Below are 17,928 nucleotides of genomic sequence, written 5' to 3'. Positions count from 1 at the left end.
GACATATTATGGAAGATGTCTCTTAGACTTTGCTTCTTCATACAATTTGCCTCTAAGTTTTCATGAACTTAGAGGGCTAAATTTATCTAATTCCCGACACTTCCTTTCCTTGTTGGAGGCAGTCTCGTGGAGCCTAGGCTGGCACCAAAGTCACTATGTCGTCAGGGCTAATGCCTCCACCTCCCGAGTGCTAAGACTTCATACCTGTACCACCTTGTCAGGTCCAGGTCCTCACAGACTGAAGGTTTGCGCTTGGTTCAGGCGTACCCGTAGCTCCTACCACACATTCCCTTATCCTGTGCACAGGGTGGAATTGCTAAAATATGGTTTCTTCAGTCACATGTGGTTTCCACCTTTGAATATCGCTTAGCAAACTCTTTCCGTGGTTTTTAAGCAGTGTTTCTCGCTGAGAATGGTAATATTCATCATTGCATCCACAAAACTCATATCTTTAAGTTTTAATTATTCATCAGCTACTCCTTGTTTCTAATTTTATTTTTTATTTATTTATTTATTTTTAAAAAATATTTATTTATTTATTATGTATATAGTACTCTGTCTGTGTGTATACCTGCAGGCCAGAAGAGGGCACCAGACCTCATTACAGATGGTTGTGAGCCACCATGTGGTTGCTGGGAATTGAACTCAGGACCTTTGGAAGAGAGGCAATGCTCTTAACCACTGAGCCATCTCTCCAGCCCCCCTTGTTTTTAATTTTAAAAAGTTTCTGACATATGGTCTCATTCACTGAACCCCAAGCTGGCTTGAAAAATCACTGTGTGAAGCCCAGGATCCAGAAATATAATCCCTTGTGTCTATTGAACTCAGTATCTCAAGAATAATTGGGAAATAGGGGACTAGCGAGAAGAAATAATTCAAAATTGTTCTCAAGATTATTAAGTCTGCTGTCTTACCTGTAAAGTGAGCGGTTTGGTTTAAACTCTAAGTTATATAATTTTGAATTTGGCTTGCCTTGTGGGTGTGGACTTCAGATTTTACTTAAGCGTCCTGGTCCCTCAGTCTCCTAAGTGCTGGGATTGATGACTTGAGCCACCACACCTAACTTTTACTACTTAAAGTTAGTGACAAGAATGTTTTATTACTAAAACATAGAAAATGACTAATCGGTGTCTAAATCTAGTTCAGTAAAAACAGTTGTCGTTCTTGGCTTGTGTTACTACTTACATTGCTATGTTATAACCACGTGGTTTATAGCCACTTTTTAATGTTTATTTATTAAATTGTATTACTTCTCATAGCCTAGTAGTTTTTTTCTTGCAAAACTTTTTAGATAACTTTCCCCCAGACCAAACAGTTTCCAATAAAATTTGTATACTTAAAATATTTATTTTGTTTGTCTGGTAGTATCATTTTTTACATTAAAAGATAATAAACAAATGTAATTAATGAAATTGTAACTTAAAAAGTTTGTGATTATTAGGCTTCTATCCACTAAAAATAAGTCATGTATTATTTTCTTATCCTACTTTTATTCCCCCTCCCCGAAAAATAAATTTGGAACTTTTAGATTAGATTAGCTGCCAAAGTTTTTAAATGTAAAAATATTAATAATAATAAAAATAAACAAGAAAAATAATTAAAATGTTTTCCTATTTTAGTTCCAGACAGCCATCTCTATCAGAAAAAAAAATGCCAGAGCCTTCCCCTGTAGCAAGGAGAAAGGCATACGAGAAAGCCGAGAAACCCAAGGCCAAGGAACATAAACAGTAAGTTCCTAACACTCTTTTCCATACTCAGAAGGCTGCAGGTCCCCTGCAGCAGGCCCTGAGGGGCAGCTGCAAGTTTCTATTTGCTTGTGACTGGTTTCTCAGACAATTAAGTGAACTATTGACTTGGCTGAGTGGTTTCTGGCTTTATGATCACCCACGCAATTTTAATACTCTTGATCACGTGTCTCCCCGTTCATGTCACTAACGGTTTTCAGTTATTTTCGTAAAGCCCTGAAAGGGTTCCTCTGCATTTGAACTAAAAGTTATCAAGCTTCTATTTCAAATGGTCTTCTATAAAAGCTCAAAATTAATTTAGCCTCTCCTCTGAAGCTAATCTGACCTTCCCCCTTGAGTGGTCACATCATAAGGTGTGGCATGTGGGTCGTTTTCTTGCGACTCCCATTTGGACTGTTGATATCATCCTCAAGCATTTCTTTAATGTTCTGTGAGGGTTTAAGTAGCAGTGCAGAGTGCAGTCTGCTGACCCCTTCCGTGGGTGTTTAGCAACTGCTCCACCACAACATGTAGACACTAAACGGATTAAATAAGTAAGACATTATGTAAAAGCACCCCAACTTCTGCCACCACCTTGCTTCCTCATTTACACAGAATGCTGGCTGGGGCAGGTGTGTCAATGGCGGAGAACAATCATGCCCATTTGCCTTTTAATACCAGTAAACACTAGTGTACTTTTTCCTTTAACATAAACACATGTTCATAGAGTGTCTGTCCCTTAGTGGACAGTCTTATACTAAATAACACACACATTTTCTCCACTGGCCATCAGTAGAGCTGACTTAATTGGCATACTGACTATCCTTCTATTCATCCTTGCTTTTTATAGTTTCAAAGAAGTAATCTGCCTTAATTATTGAATCCAGTGTCTCAGGAATCATTCAGAAATGGTAGCCTGGAGAAAATAAATTATTTAAAAGTCAACTGGTAAGGCAAATTGCTCCTGAGTCCTTTGGGCCTGCCGCTTCTCCTGCAAAGCAAGCAATAGCTCTCAGTTTTGTTTAGATTTATAATTAAGTTGGGCTTGCCTTGTAGATGGTGGATTTTGGGTCTCACTAGGCAGACTCTTTTTCTGCAGTGCCATCTTGTGACCAATGTGACAAAATCTAGTAAAATTATTTTTTAAATGATTCAGAAAGCAAGATCTCAAAAATAAATAAAGAGAGGAAGAAAAGAAGGAGTCTTCTAATAAAATAATCTTTTAAAAAGCATGTTTTCTAACAAAGCATAACCAACTAAAGCCACCTGTTTAATCTTCTTTTTTCTTGTAGCTCGGATTCTGGTGCTTCCGAGGCTAGTCTCTCACCTCCTTCCTCCCCACCAAGCCGGCCCCGTAACGAACTGAACGTGTTTAATCGTCTTACTGTTTCTCAGGGAAACACGTCAGTTCAGCAGGATAAGTAAGTCACGGAAGTGAGCCCTGGCTTCTCACCCAGGACTCCGCACCTCCGACAACAGTCTGTGTGGACCTTTCACCCTTTCTGTCTGGGAGGCGGAGTCTGAATAGTAAACTCTTGCCATATTTTTGTAGTTTTAAACTGAAAGGAACCATGTAGGCAAACTTAAGAGATTATTTTCCTGCTGAACATTGCTCCCTGCAGTAGCTGTGCACGGCTGTGCTCTCTGTTCTGATCTCTCCTATTCTGGTAGGAGTCAAGTAGGATCTTTGAGCATGAGGTGTTAAAACGTCTTTGGATTTTCCAGCTTCTATAAGCTCACACAGGCATCGGACCATGATAGACTACACCAAAAAGTGGCAAATGTTTCACTGTTTGTATTTAAGACAACTTACAAATACCACATGCTCCTGCCCCTCGGTGGCTCCAGATAAATCCACCACAAATTTCACTGACTCTGTCACTGCAACAAACTGCCACCCGATGGAGAGAGGATGTAGGACTGGAAGCGAGTTGAGGGGAGAGTCTAGGAGGTAGAAAATATAATTTTCACTAACTTAGAAGTGAAAAGGTATCCTGTATTGACCCAGAATCTTTCTTCTAAAAATTCAGTACTAATATGACTGTCATAATATAGACAGGAACACTGGCTTGTCTGCTTTAGAATATGAATAACACTTCTGTGAGCGCATGCACTTGACCTCCCTCCCCCCAGCCACAGCCGCTGGCTTCCTATGCTGTCATCTTCCCGCATGTAACAGCTCTGAAATTTATAGGATGCCATTTAAAAGATCTGTCTAATACACGTAGATTGTATTAAATGGCTCTATAAATGTAATTACACTCATCATTTGGAAATCATTTTTAATCTGCTTAATTCATACATCAGCTATTTATATATTCTTCATTAATTTTTTATGTATTCAGTAGATGACATGCCCTTTAAATTGATCTAGAAAGGTAAATATCCTATTAAACAAAACAGTCCTTAATGTTATTAATGTGTTCCATGACCTGAGGAAGGTAGGACGCTCAAAGTCCATTTTCACTAGTATGTGAACAGTTGCTTCATTTTTGTTTATTTTTCATTCACAGTAGTTTTAATATTTTCTGTCACAAGGTGGGTATGGTGGCTCACAAGTGTCACCCAGCACCTTAGACACTGAAGTAGGTTGAGGACCTACATGTTCAAGGCCAGACTGGGCTACATAGTGAGTTTCAGAACAGTCTGAGCTACAGATCAAGAACCTGTCTCAAATTGTTTTTCTGCCAGTCTTAATAATCTTGATAATCTCATCATAGTTTGCTATTTTGTGACTCATATGTTTTACGGACTGCACTAAGCTTGCTGTTGTAATCCCATAAGGGATACATTGAGTCAACTGTATTTGCACTTTGGAAAACTTCCCTTGTCTTTCTTCCTTTGGGGTCCTGTTTGGAGACTGTCGTATTTCATCTGTGACGTGCAGATCTCACAGTTCAGTTCTTACATTCCATGCCACCGTTACCTTCCCCATTCTCCCCAGGAAAGCTGCACCATCGAAGCTCCTAACAGACACACTCACTGCAGACTTGAGTACAGAGCACAGGGCTGGCAGCGTCTTGCCTACTAGTTGTTACCAAGGAACCACGTCATCAGAAGAATTCTCTACTGTTGAAATCAGTTAAAACTACAGGCTTTAAACATTTGAGTGATTTACTTTCTGTGCAGATATAGAATGTGCTTGTCAAATTTCTGCGTTAGCATCCATCTAAAACAGTAACTATCAAGATAAATTCATGCAGTTACTGGAATGGGGATTTTTCTTTCAGGTAGTCATAAAAGAAGCCTGGTCGTGATGCAGTTCAGATACTTGATAATTTTCCTTGCCAGGGCCTGAGTTTTTGAGGTGAAGGTGGAGTCTCAGGGTCAGTAATAGGTACACAGTCTTAACCCCAAGACTGGTAGAAAACGTGGGTCTAATTTTTTGTCTAAATTTGCAAACAGAAAAGCAGACGCCACAAAGGCAGTGTTTACAAGATTCTGTTATCTACACTGTTGGTTTTCAGTCTGATGTCTTCACCTGTTTTGATATCTGTTCTTCTCCTCACGACTCTTTCACTGTAGGTCTGATGAAAGTGACTCCTCTTTGTCGGAGGTGCACAGGTACTTTCTTCCTGTCTCCCCTACGTTCTTTCCTTCCACTGATGTCCTAAACGCCTCCTGGAAATTCTAAGCAATCCTTTTTTTTTATTGCATGCATAACTTGTTGTAAGCCGTGTAAGTGCACTAATACTATAAAACATTAATTTTAGCGTGTCTTGTGAGTATATCTTGTAAAGTAGTAGCAAACACTTTTTATGATCACTTAGAAGCTGGTTGTTTGTTGCTGTATTTTCCCAGTGTTGACATCAGGAGGGCTTGCTCTTTCAAAGTCTAGGAATAGCATACATAGCTTTCCTTGTTGGCTTAGCAATTTGAAGTAAAAAGTTCATTTCATAACAGCATACTCAATTATAAAAAAGATACTACCCTGACAAAATTAAAACAAAATTACAAAGTAAAGGAACTTATTTAAAAATTTTAAACTGATAAGTGAAATTTAAAAAATAATAGCATTACTTTATTTTTTCATGTTACGGATTTGGGGAAGGGCTAAATTTTTTCTTCTTTCTCTCTCTTTCTCTTCCCAAACTTACCCGCTTGTCTCTTCCTCATTTTCCATTTGTTTTCCTTTTTTTGTGGCCATTTTTCTGAACATCAGCAGATCCTCCAGAAGGTAGGCAGGGGAAGGGAGGAAGATCAACCTCACAGTGTTATTATTTTACTGGTTTGCATGGGACAAAATAAGTGTTTTTTTTCTCCACTCAGACCAGCATTGTTGTACAAATTTATATACTTTAATTTAACTTAAAGAACTGATTTAAAGGCCATTTTTATATTTTAGAATGTGAAGAGATTTAATTAGAATATGATAATGACACGTTATGTGTATGTTTTCCATACCCATGTTTCCCTGTCGTCTTTAGTGGTATAGGGTAATTATATAAATATTACCAACTCTAATATGCTGACTATTTTAGAACACTTTAATTACCTAGTGAGTATTTAAAATTTTTTAATTGTTAAAACTGACATATATCTTTAAAATTTAATTATCTAGTAATATTTAATATTTTTAATTTTTAATATTAAGATTATTTTTCTTCAGAGCACTGAATAACCAGTGGTATTGAAATAAATACAATGGGTTGGGAAAATGTCTTGGAGAGTAGAGTGGTTGATGTAGATGCATAAAGACTAAAGTTTGTATTCTACATGATACCTGGGCAGGTGTGGAGGACAGGTGTGGAGGACTGTGTTAGACAGGTGTGGAAGACTGTGCTGGGCAGGTGTGGAGGACTGTGCTGGGCAGGTGTGGAGGACTGTTCCTGGGCAGGTGTGGAGGACTGTTCCTGGGCAGGTGTGGGGACTGTGCTGGGCAGGTGTGGAGGACTGTGCTGGGCAGGTGTGGAGGACTGTGCTGGGCAGGTGTTGTAGACTGTGCTGGGCAGGTGTGGAGGACTGTTCCTGGGCAGGTGTGGGGGACTGTGCAGGGCAGGTGTGGAGGACTGTTCCTGGGCAGGTGTGGGGGACTGTGCTGGGCAGGTGTGGAGGGCTGTGCTGGGCAGGTGTGGAGGACTGTGCTGGGCAGGTGGGGGGGACTGTGCTGGGCAGGTGTGGGGGACTGTGCTGGGCAGGTGTGGAGGACTGTTCCTGGGCAGGTGTGGCGGCTGTCCTGGGCAGATGTGGAGGACTGTGCTGGGCAGGTGTGGAGGACTGTGCTGGGCAGGTGTGGGGGACTGTGCTGGGCAGGTGTGGGGGACTGTGCTGGGCAGGTGTGGGGGACTGTGCTGGGCAGGTGTGGGGCTGTGCTGGGCAGGTGTGGAGGACTGTGCTGGGCAGGTGTGGAGGCTGTGCTGGGCAGGTGTGGAGGACTGTGCTGGGCAGGTGTGGGGACTGTGCTGGGCAGGTGTGGAGGACTGTGCTGGGCAGGTGTGGAGGACTGTGCTGGGCAGGTGTGGAGGACTGTTCCTGGGCAGGTGTAGAGGACTGTGCTGGGCAGGTGTGGAGGACTGTTCCTGGGCAGGTGTGGAGGACTATGCTGGGCAGATGTGGAGGACTGTGCTGGGCAGGTGTGGAGGACTGTGCTGGGCAGGTGTGGGGGGCTGTGCTGGGCAGGTGTGGAGGACTGTGCTGGCCAGGTGTGGAGGACTGTGCTGGGCAGGTGTGGAGGACTGTTCCTGGGCAGGTGTGGAGGACTGTTCTGGGCAGGTGTGGAGGACTTGCTGGGCAGGTGTGGAGGACTGTGCTGGGCAGGTGTGGAGGACTGTGCTGGGCAGGTGTGGAGGACTGTGCTGGGCAGGTGTGGAGGACTGTGCTGGGCAGGTGTGGAGGACTGTGCTGGGCAGGTGTGGAGGACTGTGAGGGCAGGAGTGGAGGACTGTGCTGGGCAGGTGTGGAGGACTGTTCTGGCCAGGTGTGGAGGACTGTTCCTGGGCAGGTGTGGAGGACTGTTCCTGGGCAGGTGTGGAGGACTGTTCCTGGGCAGGTGTGGAGGACTGTTCCTGGGCAGGTGTGGAGGACTGTTCTGGGCAGGTGTGGAGGACTTGCTGGGCAGGTGTGGAGGACTGTGCTGGGCAGGTGTGGAGGACTGTGCTGGGCAGGTGTGGAGGACTGTGAGGGCAGGAGTGGAGGACTGTGCTGGGCAGGTGTGGAGGACTGTTCCTGGGCAGGTGTGGAGGACTGTTCTGGGCAGGTGTGGAGGACTTGCTGGGCAGGTGTGGAGGACTGTGCTGGGCAGGTGTGGAGGACTGTGCTGGGCAGGTGTGGAGGACTGTGAGGGCAGGAGTGGAGGACTGTGCTGGGCAGGTGTGGAGGACTGTGCTGGGCAGGTGTGGAGGACTGTGAGGGCAGGTGTGGAGGACTGTGCTGGGCAGGTGTGGAGGACTGTGCTGGGCAGGTGTGGAGGACTGTGAGGGCAGGAGTGGAGGACTGTGCTGGGCAGGTGTGGAGGACTGTGCTGTGCTGGTGTAGAGGACTGTTCTGGGCAGGTGTGGAGGACTTGCTTGGCAGGTGTGGAGGACTATGCTGGGCAGGTGTGGAGGACTGTGCTGGGCAGGTGTGGAGGACTGTGAGGGCAGGTGTGGAGGACTATGCTGGGCAGGTGTGGAGGACTGTGAGGGCAGGAGTGGAGGACTGTGCTGGGCAGGTGTGGGGGACTGTGCTCAGCATATGTAGGACTGTTACTGGGCAGTACTAGGTAGTAAGGTGACCTGCTATAGTAGCTGAAATTCTGGAGAACCACCTTCCTCAACACACAAGGTAGAACACGGCCTAGGAAATTGCATTGGGAAATAGCAGCCTAGGCCTGTCTGCATGGGAAGCCCTTGCACCTGCCCTCACTCACGTAGGCCACTTATGTGGGAACATGCATGCGCATATGCATGCCACACATCCATGTGCAGCAAGAAAGACTGTGTGAGAATAACAGAAGCTTCCTGCTTTCCAGGAAGGTGGCTTTATGTTGGGTGTTGTATCAGGAGACAGCTGGGCCCCATGGGAAGAGAATCTGGGGGTATAGGGTTTTTAAGTGATTGCACTTGGGTTCTGAGGAGGGTTTGTGTCATTGAGTTCCAAGCAGCTCTTATGCTGCTGATGCAGTTTTTAATTAATTATTCCTTATCTGTTTATACAGTTATAGTAGTAGCCTTCCCCAGAAGAATAATACCTCTGAAATATTTGAAGCGATTCTTATAACTTTAATGGAATTATTTCATAGCTATGCATTTTGTATCAATAGGGTTTCAAAACAGCAGACTCATACTTTTGAGAATAGTGTCTCTCCTCTTCTAGGTTTAATTTGTTTAAATTCTTATATTACAGGGCTGGAGAGATGGCTCAGCCATTAATGGCTCACAATCAAAAATATAAATTCCTTTTTTTTTTCTTCTTCGAGACAAGATTTCTCTGTAGCTTTGGAGTCTGTTCTGGAACTAGCTTTAGTAGAGCAGGCTAGCCTCAAACTCACAGAGATTCACCTGCCTCCCCAGTGCTGGGATTAAAGTTATGCACCACCACTGTCTGGCACCAAAATATAAATTCTTATATTATAAACAAGTTATTGTTATTAATTTCAATCTGGAATTTTGCACACAGAAGATAAATTGGAATATATATGTATATATGTCTATATATGCATATATGTGTGTGTAATCTTTGTCTTTGAATATCCAGAGATAATCTCAAGGGTCACTTTTAGTGACTTGGAATTTCCTTCACCTCTAAGTTAAAAAAGAAACCCAAAAGAACTACAGTATAAAAAGACCTTAATTATAATGTTTTAAAAATAAACCTGTTTACTTCCTTTACATGTCTCTTCATATTTTTTTTTGCCAGCCAAGTCTTCAGCTACATGAGAATTGATTTAGTGTCTTTTTTTGTGTGTGTGACACCCCTCTAAATGTTCAGAATTTCAATCTCACAGTTACATCCTTTCTCCGGCATGCCTTCTTTTATTATCTTGTCAGCTTCTATTCTCATTTTTCCTTAATTCACAAAGACTCCAACCTTCAGTGTTCCTAAAACACAGCTCCTCGAGCTAAGGCCTGTCATGGCCTGGCAGAATGTGGATGGACTCGGCACATCCTGCTGAGACGTTTACTTCTGCCAGAAGCCATAGGCAGTTTTGGTACAGGGGCCACACGTTGCTAACCTTTGATCATGTACTGAACAGGCACAGCCCTCTCTCTGGAAGTTAGTTCTGTTTTTCTCTTATATAATTCCCTTCTGTCTTTGACGTTAGTGCTAGGTTTAAATTTTACCCAATTATTATGTTAGTGCTACATATAAATGATTTCTTGTTTGGGTGAGTTTTGTTATCCAGGCAACACAGGACATTACTCAGCTATTAAATCTATCAGTTCACTTAGCAAGGCATGACTGTTTTGAGGGCCAGGGAAAGATTGATTGAGTGCCGGAGGTCTTCCAGAGCGACTCTGTGCTGTGCCGCCACTGTGACACATGAGTTCACCTCACTCTTCAGAGAGCATTCTCTGACAGGCTTGGCATTCGGACTTTATTGGAGTCAGTGCAAAATGTGCACACCATATGCCCTTGATAACCACCTAATAACCGTACAGGGGCATCCCCCTGAGATTGGCCGGCCCGTGTTATGTACTACTGGTGAACATTTACTTTTAAAAGTGTTTATAATGATTTTCCCATTTTTTTTTAATATGTGACACTCAAATTAGTGTCTGAGGTGGTTTTTCCCGTTTATTAACCTCTGTGATTTCTAAGGACTGATAATGCTTTTCCCTCTTCGGAGAATTATGAATAGTAATGATAATAATTTAAAGACAGACACATTTAATATTGTAGCTCGCAGCAAGAAGAAAAACTAGCAGGGCACTTGAGTGACTGGTTCGCTCTGTTCTTGGGTTATTCTCGTCCTTACTCTTCCTGACACTCATTTTCATTCCTAGCTTACCTTAGACCCCTTTCCAGTTAGGGGCAGGCAGTAATTTGATAACCCTCGCAGTCCCCAGCGCATGGCCCGCTGCACAGCCCAGACACTGCAGAAGCAGCATCTGTAAGCAGCTCCCAGGGAGCTTGACTTCCTGCATCTTCCACTTTAAAATCTTTGAGATTGTCAAAGGTTTTTCCACCCCTTTCAGTTGCTGGTCCTTGAACATCATCTTCCCATAATTTTCTGCCCATCCGATATCTGTAACTTCTTTCCATCTTTATACTGCTTTCGTGTAGCTTAGGAGTTATGTGTGACACAGTCTCCAGCATGTTCTCTTTAGGCATAGAATTCTATGCTGCCTGCTATGAAGCCAGCCAATCATTTCTGCCCCCTTTTGGTCATAACAAGGAAGAATTTCCAGAGGGATGAAATAGCTAATAAGAAAATCCAGGTACATTGTCACTTTCGCTGCTTGAAGAACTAGTTACTAGTGGATGTCTAATTAATATATGTGCTCTACCACGGTTATGTCTCTCTTTATCAGCTTCCTTTTGACTAAATGAATGAAGGGGACGGTCTGGAGAATATTAATAATAATTTATGAAGGCTTTTTAAAAAATGGTAGGAAAAGATAAGCCTCCTTTTATAATAGAGATGCTGAAGTCAATCTTTTTCCCCCACCGTAGGGGCATAATCAACCCATTTCCTGCCTCCAAAGGAATCAGACCGTCTTCACTCCAATGTGTTCACATAGCTGAAGGGCACACGAAAGCTGTGCTCTGTGTGGATTCTACCGACGATCTCCTCTTCACTGGATCAAAAGGTGCTAGCCATGGCTGGAGAGACAGCTTGGTGGTGCAGACTGTGTAGTACTGGTCTGTAGGATTTTAGTTATTATCAGAACCCATGCTTTGCCACCCACAACTGCCTGTAACTCCAGTTTCAGGGACCTGGCACCCCCTTGTGGCCTTCATGTGCACTTGCACTCATGTGCACATACCTCTACATAAATATACACCCATGCACATAATTAAAAATAAAGTTAAGAAATGAAAGATGCTAGCAATCATCTAATGCTCATATGTATATATCTAAAAATAGCTTTAAAACAGAATTATTAAAAGACTACTTAAATCAAGTGAGCCTGATGTGGTGGTTTACTTCCTCAATTGCATAAAATACAAAATCGTTGCTTAGTGGGTAAGGGAGTAAATCCGCTGTTTATATTTGTGAACACAGTGTTAAGAGCACGCTTCCTTTCAGTGATTGACCCTTACTGCATACTGTGTTCTAGCTTTCAAAATGGACAGTATAAAAGTTTATCTAAGACCACTAAAATATAGAATGTGGCAAAAAGATAGTAGCAACCCCCGCTTCTTATTAACATGTCAGAGATACTGAGACATGATCCAAATGTGTCTCAGTACAACAGCTCCCGAGAGCTACATGTTGCAGCTTCATGTTACAGATAAAGAAACTCAAGATACTAAAATGTTTTTCCTCTGTTAATTTAGCCAGTAGTTCAAACCAGATTGAGAAACCTCCAATCTTGCACTGCCCTTTGCTGCATAATAAGAACCTAAAACAATAAGGCAGACACCAGACACACCTCTCTTAGTTTAGATCCACTCTACCTCTCCTGCCTATGAAGTTTCCACAGACACTGAGGGATGTACAATAATGCCTAGTGCCGGATGGTTGGAGAAGACCACCATCCTTTGCTCTTTTGTTCCCATGGTGGAATGTTGTTTAAAAATAATTTCTGTTGTTAAAAGAACCTAAAATATTTCATATCAACAGCATTTCTTCTGCTTTGATCTTATTTTTTTTTGTTTTGTTTTAGATCGTACCTGTAAAGTTTGGAATCTTGTGACTGGACAGGAAATTATGTCACTAGGGGTTCACCCTAACAACGTTGTATCTGTAAAATACTGCAATTATACGAGTTTGGTCTTCACGGTGTCAACATCTTATATTAAGGTGTGGGATATCAGAGACTCAGCGAAGTGCATTCGAACATTAACGTAAGTACCTTGAAAACACACACCAAGAGTCGCTTTGTTGTTTTTTTTTTTTTTATAAAACTGATTACAGTTTTAAATAACTGATGAGGGCTTTAGCTTTTAAAAGATACCTACTTTCTCAGAGGATGTTTAATTGTTCACTGGGAAAATACCGAGGGGAAAGTTGAGCACAACGAAGACCGGATTCTGAAAAGGAAAAGACAGACTGGATTAATCTGCCACTAAGTATGGATTTCATAGTTTCCCTTTCCCAGATGCTAAGGCAATGCTTGAGCACACAGTTTACTACCTATGGAATTAAGTGATTTCTATAAGTATCAGTCCTTGGAAAATGACTAAACTGACCATTGTTGGTATTGTTGGTATTGAGGAAGGATTTACACACACATTAAGAGTTTAGATGGGATCTCCCTGGTACCTTCATTCACGTATTCTCTCCGTTGGTCAGTACTTGTTCGTGGTGTGACCACCTGCTTGGTGCTAGGTACTGTGAATGTGGTCATAAACACACAGGCTCCTGCTATTGTCCACAGCCAGGGTCTTGAGAATTTAGGAAGCTGCTAGCCAAGCTTGTGGCAGAAAACATGACTTACGTTGCTTTGTTATTATTTATTTTACTTTCTTATTACTTACTTACTAGATCTTCAGGTCAAGTTACTCTTGGAGAAGCTTGTTCTGCAAGTGCCAGCCGGACAGTAGCTATTCCCTCTGGAGAGAGCCAGATCAATCAGATTGCACTAAACCCAACTGGTACTTTCCTCTACGCGGCCTCTGGAAATGCTGTCAGGATGTGGGACCTGAAAAGGTAGGACTTTTAGAAAATGCATCTCTTGCATATATCAAATACAGTCTAAATACCAACACCAATAATGCTTGTGAGATCCAATTTCCACATGTCCTCTAGCTCCCATTTAGAAAACTGTTACAATTGTATTTTATTTTGCAAATAGCAATGTAATTTACATATCCAGTGGGGTGAAAAAAAAGTGATTTGATAAAATTTAAACAACTGCTCTTTTAATTACTTTGTTAATGTAAATCTGTTCTTTTTTAATAGCAGGATTAAATATAGGGTTATCTTAACAGAGTGACTGAAAAACACGTTTTGAGGAACTGTAATATTAATATCCTAGAAGTGAAAGGCACTGCTGTATTCCAGCAGCTTGCTTAAAGATAGGACTGCCACGTAAGGTCATTGTTACCCTCTGACAACTGACTGCACACATTTAAAAAAAAAAGTCTTGCTATTTCATTCAGGCTGGCCTTGAACTTCGTAGTTCAACTGAAGGTTGGGGTAACAGCTGTGTACTACCATGCCAGTGTAGTATTGTTCGTTCTTACACCTGTCAGATACCAGTTCTAGCCGTGTTCAGTCTTTATAGGGACTAATGAAGGGCTCACCTATTTTCCCATATACATAGCTGCACATAAATGTATATATGTACATAGGCACATACTGTGTGTGCTTGCGTTGTATAATATGTGTATGTGTAGAATAAAATAACCCCACTTCCTCGATAGCTTCATTGATGTTATAAGCAGTGATATCAGTATTTTGAATAAATTGAGTCTAAAGGGATTAGTCATGTCTTTCCTGAGTTCATGAACTTACTAGTTTGAAGTTTAAATGAAGGAATTAATATTATCATTTTACAACTTCTCGGAATTTTACTTATCTCATAAATTGTGTTAAGCTGTGGAATAAGATCTAAGTATTTCCCAGATCCACCTTAGGATGTTAATTTGGTCATTTCTAGTTACTCTGTCCAGGGTTTCAAGAGGCAGGGCTGAAGTCTAAAAGAAAATTAATAAAAATATTGTGAACTAATATAGATTATATGAGTCTTCCATTATGCTCTGAATGCTTTCAACCTTCATTTTTATTTCTCTTTTAAGGTTTCAGTCTACAGGAAAGCTAACTGGCCACCTGGGCCCTGTTATGTGCCTTACAGTAGATCAGATCTCCAATGGACAAGACCTAATCATCACTGGCTCCAAGGACCACTACATCAAAGTGTGTATTACAGAGGTGGAATTGCATTTTCTTGATAGGTTTAAAGTATTCACTAATCTCAGCCCTGTCCCACATCTCTTTTCTTTCTCCTGTGACCATTGAGGTTGATTAAGCATCTTAGTTTTGTTTTGCATGAGAACAGGAACTCCCCCTTCTCCTGCAAATACTGGCTGTCATTTTCTCCTTGGGGAGGGGAGCGTTCTCATGTGAGCCTCCTCCATCCGTGATGGAGCGTTGGCAGGCCCCACTCTTCAGCAGTCAACCATGGCTGCTGTGAATTCTTGAGTGCACCGGTCACGTCACGTATGGAAGACAGCGTTTCGTAGCTCTCCCCATCCTCCAATTCTTTCTTTCTGCCCGCCTCTTCTACGATGCCACTTAGGCATTGGAGGTGTGACCTAGATGTCCTGCTTAGGGCTGAGAGCATTCCGCAGTCACTTACTCTCAGCCCTTTGCAAGGTTACTTTCTCTTAATCAGATCTCTTCCCCCACTTTCTGCCCTTTGATTTTTGGTTTTCGTAGTGTTTATGTATAGTTACCGATTTGGTTGTTTTGTTTCTTTTGAGAGAGGGTATTATGTAGTCCAGGCTGGGCTTTGAAAATATAATCTATATTTGAAAAATAACCTTGAACATATAATCTTCCTGCCACTAGCTCCCAAGCGCAGGGACTATAGACTTATACCATCACATGCCAGCTTCCTAGTTTGCTTCTCTGCTGCAGTGGTAAAACATTAAGAAAGCCTACCTGGGGAAGAAGAGTTTAGATTACAGGTTACAGTCCAACATGAAAAGAATACAAGGCAGGAACTCAAGGCAGGATTCTGAATATAGAGACTGCAATAGAGAACACAGAAGGATGCTGTTTATGAGTTTTCTCCAATGCTCAAGTTTAGCTATCTTTCTTATACAGCCCAGCCTTGCCTGCCTAGGGATGCTACCACTTACACTGGGCTCTTCCACATTAATTGTAAATCTAGGAAATGCTCCACAGACATGCCTACATGTTAATCTGATGGAGACAATTCTTCAACCAATGTTCCTTCTTCCCAGATGTGTCCAGTTGACAACCAAGATTAGTCATCATACTCAATTTTATTTATTCCCAGAGACTGACACTGGGTTTCATGCATACTAGGGAAAAACTCTTCCAACTGATATATATATCCCTATTGACTGCTTTTGATATTATTCAGTCATAGGTTGTCCTTTTAAGCCAAGTGACAGAGAAAAATGAAAAGGTTTGAAGGATACCTTTGGGAAGGTGGAGAAGGAATCTGGAATTGAAAACCTACTTAACTTTAACTGAATAACATAATATTATTTCAACCTCAAATGCATTGATATATAACATCTTTAGCATTGAATGTCACATTTCCTTATTTATACATGAAAAAATCCAATTACTTTTCTTGAAGTTTGCGGCTGTGACGTGCAAACAAAGTCAGTGTGAATGGGACTCGGAGTGTCCCTCAGTGTCATTCCTGCAAAGTTTGTGTGGCTAACAGGTCGCTTAGAGGCACCTCTGTCTTCCTGTGAATGGGCGCATAGAAGCCTGTGTTTAAAAGCCCCACGGATGACTGCTGTCTTTCTGATTCTCTCTTGTAGATGTTTGATGTGACTGGAGGGGCTCTTGGAACGGTAAGCCCCACCCACAACTTTGAGCCTCCTCATTATGACGGCATAGAAGCACTGACCATTCAAGGGGATAACCTGTTCAGTGGGTCCAGAGACAATGGAATCAAGAAGTGGGACTTGGCTCAGAAAGGTCTTCTTCAGGTAATTCAGAAACTCTGCATGGTATGAAGTGACTATTTCAAAACCACACAGGAGTCAATCCAACAACTTGGGGGATGGGAGGTTCTATATAGATTCTCATTGCTTTAACAGGGGTCTCTCTTAAAGATTTTTAAAAATTTTTTTCAATGTAATGTTACAGTCTTTATTATAAAACAATTTGCAAATAAATTTAAACATCACAAACCAAATTTAACTAGATCCAAACTTTAAAAATCTCATTGGTCTTCTATATCAGTGGTTCTCGGCCTTCCTAATGCCATAATTCTTTAATATAGTACTCACGTTGTGGTGACCCCCAACCATAAAAATTTCATTGCACTTCATAACTGTAATTTTGCTACTGTTATGGATTGTAATGTGTTTTCTGATGGACTTAGATAGCCTCTGTGAAAGGTCATTTGAACCCCCCCCCCCACCATGGGCTGTGACTTACAGGTTGAGAATGGAGGTTGTGTAGATTCGCATTAAATTTTCCACTTTCAATAGCAAATATATTTTCTGTACTTTATCTTCAATAAAGTTACTTCCATCAGAGTGGTAAGTTGGTAAACATTCAACAAATACACGCTTGGTAAGAAAAGACAGGCCACTACTGAAGGTTGAAAGATGGAGAATTTTTGTGTATATTTCTTTATTAAATACCACCTTGAGGTAGAACATTTACATTTTCCCCAAGCTACATGAAGATCACCTGGAGTTGAGAGACTCCTCAGTCCTGGGAATATTTTCTCGAGTCCAGTAGGCAGTGCTTCCATTTCCTATAGAATGAGTGCAGGGCTGCAGTGTATCAGGGAAGAAATTAGTAAACAGAGAAAACTGTTTGCAATTCTCTGCATGTATGCATTACAGCTGCCACCCCTTCCCTGCTTCCAGGCTGCAGGTAAAGACAAAATGCAGAAGTAGCATGAACATTAGAAGAACACTTCAGACTCATAAATATATACACATGGCTGTCATTTTTAATATTGTGAACATAAATGTTTATACTTAAAATCTGGCCATATGGTATTATCTAGTTGTACTTTTTGTGTGTGTGTGTTTATCATGAAATAGATAAACTCCCATTTTCCTTAGACCTGCATATTCTCTAGCAAAGTGTAAGACTGCTTTCACAAGGCAGTTCTTCTAATCTATATGCACGCCAGTTTGGAGTTTTCAAACTTGTTTTGTTATGGATATTTTAGGTAACGAAAAAGGAGAAAACTTTTGTGTGTTTTCTGAGTCGTTTAGATGCTATAGATTACTAATGCTATGTCTTTAACACTGAAAACGGTGTTGGAAACTGGGAAGCAAGTTGTAGATTTCTTGTTTAAATCGCCGAATGTGTAGAAATGGGCCTTTGTAACTTGGAGAACGTTCTGCATCCCTGACTCTGAGTTTCACCGCTAAAAGTCCTATAACCATTTTTGGTGTGGCCACTGGTTTTGCAAGATTCCATACTGCTTTCTCTCTTCTCTCC

General features: G+C 41.7%; 1 protein-coding gene across 27 annotated transcripts in view; it reads left to right on the top strand.

Moving 5' to 3' along the window:
• Kif21a (kinesin family member 21A) overlaps positions 1-17,928 on the top strand; it is a 116,806-nt gene that overhangs the window by 94,269 nt on the left and 4,609 nt on the right. For 3 of the 27 annotated variants that reach the window (XM_075960381.1, XM_075960379.1, XM_075960374.1), the window contains 9 exons: positions 1,620-1,727; positions 3,017-3,145; positions 5,250-5,288; positions 5,890-5,901; positions 11,319-11,455; positions 12,476-12,656; positions 13,297-13,461; positions 14,553-14,670; positions 16,278-16,448. In XM_075960381.1, the coding sequence (XP_075816496.1) occupies positions 1,620-1,727; positions 3,017-3,145; positions 5,250-5,288; positions 5,890-5,901; positions 11,319-11,455; positions 12,476-12,656; positions 13,297-13,461; positions 14,553-14,670; positions 16,278-16,448 (1,060 nt within the window). Of the gene's footprint in view, positions 1-1,619; positions 1,728-3,016; positions 3,146-5,249; positions 5,296-5,886; positions 5,902-11,313; positions 11,456-12,475; positions 12,657-13,296; positions 13,462-14,552; positions 14,671-16,277; positions 16,449-17,928 lie in introns of all 27 variants that reach the window. The other 24 variants (XM_075960378.1, XM_075960377.1, XM_075960373.1 and 21 more) reach the window with 13 other exon arrangements.

Source organism: Microtus pennsylvanicus, chromosome 2 (genome assembly GCF_037038515.1).
Source record: "Microtus pennsylvanicus isolate mMicPen1 chromosome 2, mMicPen1.hap1, whole genome shotgun sequence".
NCBI classification, from domain to species: domain Eukaryota; kingdom Metazoa; phylum Chordata; class Mammalia; order Rodentia; family Cricetidae; genus Microtus; species Microtus pennsylvanicus.
The sequence above is the reverse complement of the archived record's forward strand: the minus strand, read 5'-3'. Positions and strand labels throughout refer to the sequence as shown.